Raw genomic sequence first — 6,905 nt, 5'->3', positions numbered from 1 at the left:
GGAGGCCGGGGGACAGAGGGTAAGCCAGGCCGGGAGGGGGTGTGGACCGGCAGGAGGCCGGGGGACAGAGGGAGAGCCGGGTTAGGGTGCGGACCAGTGGGAGGCTGGGGGACAGAGGGAGAGTCGGGCCAGGAGGGGGTGCGGACCAGTGGGAGGCCGGGGGACAGAGGGAGAGCCGGGTTGGGGTGCGGACCAGCGGGAGGCCGGGGGACAGAGGGAGAGCTGGGTCGGGATTGGGGTGCGGACTGGCGGGAGGCTGGGGGACAGAGGGAGAGCCGGTGCCAGACCAGCAGGAGGCCGGGGGACAGAGGGAGAACCGGGTTGGGATCTGGGTGGGGACCAGCGGGAGGCCGGGGGACAGAGGGAGAGCCGGGGTTGGAGTGCGGACCAGTGGGAGTCCCGGGGACAGAGGGAGAGCCGGTCGAGGTGCACACAGGAACTTTATTGATTCAGGCGGCCGCCCTGGGCCACAGGGGTCACAGGCCGAACCACTGGGGCACGCCACCCCGCCGGGGGTCCTGGCGCTGGCGCTGCCGCTGCTCCTCCATCAGTGCCTCGAGGCTGTCCTCCGTGGAGTCCTCGGGGCTCGGCTGCTTCTCAGGGAAGAGGTCCGGGAACGTGAAGGTCTGTCCGTGGGCCTGCAGGCGGGACAGAGGCTGCGGCGGCCGGTGCGTGCACGGCGGGAGGGCCCCCGGCTGCGTGGACCGGACCTCGCCACCTCCCCTCCCTCTGTCACCTGGGCCGGGGGGCCCCAGGAGGTTCTGACTCTGCCCGCGGCTCCATCTGCGAGGTGCCTGCGGCCGCCGCGGGAACAGGGCCGGAGGAAGGCTCGGGGACACGGCCCCACTGTGTGCGGCGTCGCCCAAACCTCTTTGGAGGGCACCCCTCCGGCAGAGCCCCTGGCCCCATTGCAAGCCACAGGGAGCAGGGCCTGGCCTCGGCCCAGCTCTCCCCTCTCACGCACGCCCCCAGGTCCCTCCCACCACCCAAGGCCGGGAGCGGAGGGCACCCAGACGGCAGGGAAGGCGGGAGGCGAGGGGGCCCCGAGTCGGGAGTTCCACTCGTGAATCAGGGAAGTGTGCTTGGTTCTCGCAGACCCTTGTTTTGCAGAGAAATCTGGATTGCGGGTGGGCGGCCAGGGACAGGCTGACCCGGCCCGTGTGCCCCCCGAGAATGTGAGGTTCATCATTCGGGTCACGGGGCGCGGTGTAGCCAGCCCGCGGGAGAATTATCTTACACGTTTCAAAACCTTTTTTTTTTTTCCTTTAAAAAAAAAAAATACCAAAGGGCAATAGTTTACATGTAAGGCTGACTGCTCGGAGCCGGGGTGGGGTGGTGGTGGTATATTTAATACATCGAGGTGATTCTGCTGGTTTTCTGAGGTGGAGAAACCCAAAATGGCATTTTAAACATGAACACAAAATGGCCGTTTGCAGCAGCTCCGGAGAGCACAGGGGCCCAGGGAAAGGAATGTGGCCTGTGGGCGCGGACAGCAGCCCCTTGCAGAGAATTCACCTGGTCCTCCCCCACCAGCCCTCCAGCCTGCGGAGGCGAGGGCGCCAGGCTGCGGAAAAGGACAGGAAAGCGGGGGGCATGCCGTGAGGGACCCAGCCCCAGCGGCTCCGGCTCCAGAGCCGGCCATTGTCTGCACTCCACCACTCCACCCTGTGAGCCTGCAGCCCCTGCATTCCTAGTGCTGTGTCAACACAGCCCCCGGCGGTCAGCCTGTTTGCTGTGTGGCCTCCTGGGGCCCTCGCTGGAGCCGGACTTGGGGCCAGGGAGATGTTTATCAGGTTGTCAGAGAAGGAAGGCATGTGGGTCTCCCACCCGGTGGGACCAGCTTTGCCGCAGCCGCGGACTCAAAATAAACCTGTGTGATTGGATTTGTCTTTCTGACTGACCCTCAGTGTACTCTATAACTGCTCTGTGTTTAGAAGCCCCGAGGGGGCCCGGAAGGACAGGCCGCTGCGGCCGGGGCCCCCACCTCCGGGGACCGGACAGGGGAGGGACCCTTTCGGGGGGCACAACCCCCCTCGCGTGCTGCAGGCTGCGGGAAGCTCCTGGGGCCCTTGGGGTGGGCAGGGGGCTCACAAACATAACTCGGAGCAGCAGGGCTGGCTCGGCGGGGCCCTGGGTACCAGTGGGGTGGCCTGGGTGCTGCCTGGGGCTCACAAAAGTGTCAGAGGAGCCGCTGCAGACCCCAATCTAAGTGCTCAGTTCGGTTTTCATGAGTGGGAGTAGGGATTGGGGTGCGGGTGCGGGTGGGGGCCCGGTCAAGAACTCGGGGCTCCGATGGCTCCAAAGCCACTTGTAACCACAGCTCCCCGAGAGGGGCCTCGTGGCCAATGTGGACATATGGCCGTCCACCCGCCGCCGTGACAGAGACGGATGGCTGCCCGGACACAGAGGACACAGGCGTCTTTATGAGGCCGGGCGCCCCCCGCCCCACGCGGGCTGGTTTTATGGACGGCAAATATTAGGGCAAATAATTACGGGGGCCCCGCTCAGTACAACAGCTGTGACTGTTTTTCAGAAAAGCTGCCACGCGGACGGGGTCCCCTCACCCAGGGCCTCCCGGAGCCGCTGGGCTGCGGCCTGCCGGGCTTCGCCACAACGCTACTGCCATCTAGCGGCCGGCGCCGCGGCCCCGCACGGCTCAGACACAGAGCAAGGGCAGGAGCCCCCCGGCCCCCAGGACCAGGCAGAGGGGCAGCGCGCGGACCCGGAGAGCAGGGCTGACCTGGGAGGTGCCCGCCCGGCGACGTGGAGACCCTGCCGGGGCCTCGTGGCCTTGGGGGTCCCTGAGCAGGCGGCCGACCTGGGCCGCCCTGGGAAAGCGGGAGTGAGCCAGTGTCCACAGCCCTGGGCTCCGTCAGTAAGGCTTGGGGGTCAGACCCCCCTGGCCAGGCAGGACCCACGGGGGGAACCTGGGGACCGTGCAGGCGCCCACAACCCAGTGTACGCGGAGGGGGTGGGGGACCTCTGGGCACGGGAGCGGCCCCAGCGCAGGGCTGGGGCTCTGAGGCTCGGCATGATCTGGTTTCTGTCAGAGTCCAAATCCCCGGGCCTGGGTGGGCCTGCTCTGCCCGCAGCGTGCTCAGAGTTCAAAGGCTCGACAGGGGTGGCCCCGAGACGCTCCAGAGTGCCCGCCGGCCCCTCCCACCAGCTTAGCTGTGCTTTGAACCCCGGCTCCGAGGCCCGCTGTGGATTAGAGAGGAGGGCAGTGGACCTTGAGATCCTGCCCCTCAAGGCCTTCCTGGGCCCCGGGCAGCGGCTGCTGCACAAACAACGTGGCCCCCCCGCCCCCGAGAGGTCACTGCCGGTCAGGAACATGCAGGTTCCCCGGCGCCCACCCTCCCCCTGCCCCGCCGCCGCCAGCACGCTCACCAGCTGCACGTAGGCCACCTTGTAGTCCGGCTTCTTCACCCTGACGTTCCTGTGGTCCCGCTTCCTGTTGGAACCTGTCGGGGGGAGAAGCGTGACTGCCCGCACAGGCCCGGAGGCCCCCGCTCCAGGCGCCCTGTTTACAGAGACGGGGCCACGCGTGCGGGCACGGCACACCCGAGGGGCCTTGCGAGTCTGCTCGGGGGCCCGAGCAGAGCCCTCTCTGCTAAAACCCGACATGGCTGAAACGCTCAGCTTGAGGCTTCCCGGTCAGCATGGCGGCTCCCGCTGGCTCCTCAGACTGAGGGCCTGCGGGTCCCCGGGGAGGAGGGGGCCAGGAAGGAACCGGGAAGGTGAGGAGGGGGGTGACCCAGCTCTGCCTGTGAGAAGCGTGACTCCGAACCCAGCTCTGCCCCATGAGGAGTGTGACCCCGGAAGCCAGCCGGCACCGTGCTGAGGACTGGACCACGGAGTGGCGGCGAGGGTGTGGTGGGTCAGTGGGGAAGGTCAGGAGGTGTGATCCCCCCTTCCCGCGGCACGCACCATGCTGCACCCTGGTCCGCACGGCGGCCACGGGCACGCTGTAGATGCGCTCCAGGTAGTTCTTCACGTCCACCCTGGTCATCCTGGGAGGAAGGACGGGACTTGTGAGCTGGGCTGGCAGGGAGGACGGGGCACGGTCTCCTCGGCCATGTCAGGGAGAAGCCACGGCTGCGGCTGGGCTGCCCCCCCCCAGGGTCAGCAGCGGGCCCCCGCCCCTCACTCCCACCACCACGTTAGTGTGGGGGTGACGGAGGGACCAGGCCCCGGGCCCCTGCTCAGTCCCATGTGGCCCCGTCGGCAGCGACTGCCCCACCTCGACCGGCACTGGCAGAGAGGGACTGTCCTTTTCGCCCGAATGCATCTGACACCCGGGCCCCAGCCTCTCCTGCCCCTGCCGGTTCCCATGGGAGCTCAAGCCGAGCCTGCCCCCCCCCCCCCCCCCCCCCGGACAGGCACACCCTGCAGCTGTGGGGACAGGAGCTGCTTGGGGAAGAGCGGTGACAGGACTGGGCGGGAGGGGGCAGGAGAGAAGCCCCGGGCTCGCCCCGGCTCTCCCGGGCGCAGGGGGCCGGCCAGGACACCGTCAGTCCTTGCAGAGCCTCGGGGGGGCTGCCTGCGGGCCTCCCACGGCCCCGTCCCTGTGGACTCACTCCATGGGGATCCGGAACTGCACGGTGTCCTCGGGCTGGGCCGTGCCGGGCCGCACCAGCTGGACGAAGAAGTTGGTGCGGAAGACGCGGAGCTGCGGGCCGCCCACCTGGTACAGGGGGTACCTGTGTGGGAGAGGCCAGTCCACCGTGTGCCCAAACGCCCCCACGCCCGTCTGCCCACCAGATCGACGGCTCTCTGCAGGCCCGGCCCCACGGCCCCGTCTGCCCACCAGATCGACGGCTCTCTGCAGGCCCGGCCCCACGGCCCCGTCTGCCCACCAGATCGACGGCTCTCTGCAGGCCCTGGCCCCGGTCCCTAGACCTCACTCACGCCCTCACGTGGCTCTGCCCAGTGTGGGGCCAGTTCCCCAGCCCCCGCACCAACGGGGGTAGCAGGGCTGCTGACCTCGGAGGCCAGAAAGCCCCCCTGACCACGGAGAACTGGCCCCGGGCCCCGCATAGCAGGCGGGCGGCTTGCTTATTCAGAGAGAGGCTCCCCCAGGCCCAGGCCCCGCACGGCGGCCGCCATCCCGGGGGCCCCCACATGGCAGGCAGGCCCGTGTGCGGGCTGGGGGGAGGTGGACAGGGTCAGCCCAGGGGCAGAGGCTCAGCCCCGCAGTGGGGCTGGGTCCCTCCCTCACCCCGTGGGGAGGAGAACGCCAGCTCCTCAGAAAGAGTGAAGACGCAGGGTTCAGGGTACGGTGTGTGCTGTTCCCCATCCTACTCCCCACACACATACCCCAACCCCAAAGTCCCCCAAAGTGGGCAGAGGTGGCTGCATCTCCGACCCACTGCCATCTCCAAACGGACCCAGGCTCCGGGCCAGACGGGCGGGCGGGGAGCCCAGGGGCAGATCTTGGTGGAAGGTGGGTGCTGGGGGTCTCCCTGACGTGTTCTCCCCCGCCCCCCCCCCCCCCCCCCCGGACCATCGGCTGCACCGGGAAGGGGCTCTGTGGGGCTGAATCCCACACCGGCTCTTGCTCCTTGAGTCTGGGAGTGTGAGGCAGCCGGGGGTCCGAGGACCTTGTGGGGTGTCCTGAGGGCTGAGGCAGGAGCGCTGGGGGCTGCTCCCCCCGGGCAGGGCTCAGGCCGGGGCCTTGAAATGGATGGCTGGGTGCCCTCCACCTCCTGCTGCACGGGCTGTGCAGGGCTGGGCACACAGGGGCAGGAAGCAGCAGGTCTGGGTACGAGGCCTGCCTCGTTGTACCCTGGGCTCCTGATGGCAGCTCTGCAGGGGCCGGAGGCTGGGCCCCCAGCCATGCAGGCGAGCAGGGACACTGGTTTGGACTCCCCATCTCTCCAGGACCCCAGCCCTAGCTGGGGCCTGCGGGGGCACGCTTCACTGGGGGTGCGGAGAGGCCCCGTGTGAGGGTGGGGGTGGGAAAGAGAGCCTACCGAGGCCCCTGCCCCCAGCTCGGGCTAGTGACCACCCTCCTGCAGGGCCCTGGGCCCCGGCTCCCCCGTGGGGCCCACCCTGGCCTCTGGGCGGCTTCACCCACCCCTGCTCCCCTGACCGCTCCCCCGTTTCGCAAGCACCTCGACCCATCCCTGCTCGGCTGCATACAACGGGCTGGCTGCCCGCCAGCAGCCCTCCCGCCCTGTGGCCCCGAGGCTGACTCATCCCATCCCACCCTCTCCCCCACCCCCGGCTCCCCCCTTCCCCCCGGGCCTCCCTGGCCGGCCCGGCAGCACGTGCGCCAGCGGCCGTCCCGGCTCCTTCCCGCCCGCACGGCCTGGCCTCCGGCTCCCCCAGCCTCTCCCCGGCCCGGCCGCCACGGGGACCACTGGGCGCAGAGCGGGGGCGCCGCGGGGATCGCCCCGCACCCCTTATCGCGCCTGCACTCGTTCACGCGCAGGCCCTGGTGCACTCGCGGGGCTGGAGCACTCGGGGGGCTGGTGCACTCGGGGGGCTGGAGCACTCGGGGGCCTGGAGCACTCGGGGGGCTGGTGCACACGGGGGGCTGGGCCGGCCGGGCCGGGGCAGAGCAGGGCCCGCACCGGGGCCGTGAGGGGGGTGCGGCTGCCGGGCGCACTCGGACACACTCCGCCAACCGCCAGGCCCCGCCGCGGCCGGGCCCGCGCCCCCTTGGCCGTGACCCCCATGTCCCCCCCGTCCCCCCCCCCCGCGGGCCGCCCCACTCACAGCACGTTCCGCGCCATCGCCGACTTCCGGTCTGCGGGCAGAGAGGCTCCTGAGCGTGGCCCCGTGGCCTCCGCGCAGCGCCCCCTGGTGTCCGGAGGGCGCGCCCCGCCCCGCGCGGCCGGCACGGGTCCGGAGCTCGCCGCACCTGAGCCGCACCCAGAGAGCCAGGGGTCCCCCAGCCAGCG

At 70.1% G+C, this 6,905-nt stretch overlaps 1 protein-coding gene across 2 annotated transcripts; it reads right to left on the bottom strand.

The window, feature by feature from the left end:
• Positions 1-421: 421 nt before the first annotated feature.
• Positions 422-6,821, bottom strand: MRPL23 (mitochondrial ribosomal protein L23). Of its 2 annotated transcripts, none has more exons than XM_084907315.1 (5): positions 6,721-6,821; positions 4,578-4,700; positions 3,928-4,010; positions 3,388-3,461; positions 422-638 (listed from the first exon to the last, which is right to left on the bottom strand). In XM_084907315.1, exons 1-5 carry the CDS (start codon positions 6,735-6,737, stop codon positions 477-479), a joined length of 459 nt encoding a protein of 152 aa, XP_084763441.1. In that variant the 5' UTR covers positions 6,738-6,821; the 3' UTR covers positions 422-476. The 2 variants fall into 2 exon arrangements, with proteins under 2 accessions (XP_084763441.1, XP_084763442.1); XM_084907316.1 differs by lacking the exon at positions 6,721-6,821 and adding an exon at positions 4,869-4,901 and having other exon boundaries at positions 4,578-4,822.
• Positions 6,822-6,905: the final 84 nt, after the last annotated feature.

The sequence above is a fragment of the Pipistrellus hanaki genome (genome assembly GCF_964339955.1).
Source record: "Pipistrellus hanaki genome assembly, contig: scaffold_53, whole genome shotgun sequence".
In the NCBI taxonomy this organism is placed as follows: Eukaryota; Metazoa; Chordata; class Mammalia; order Chiroptera; family Vespertilionidae; genus Pipistrellus; species Pipistrellus hanaki.
This window is presented reverse-complemented; position numbering and strand designations above follow the sequence as displayed.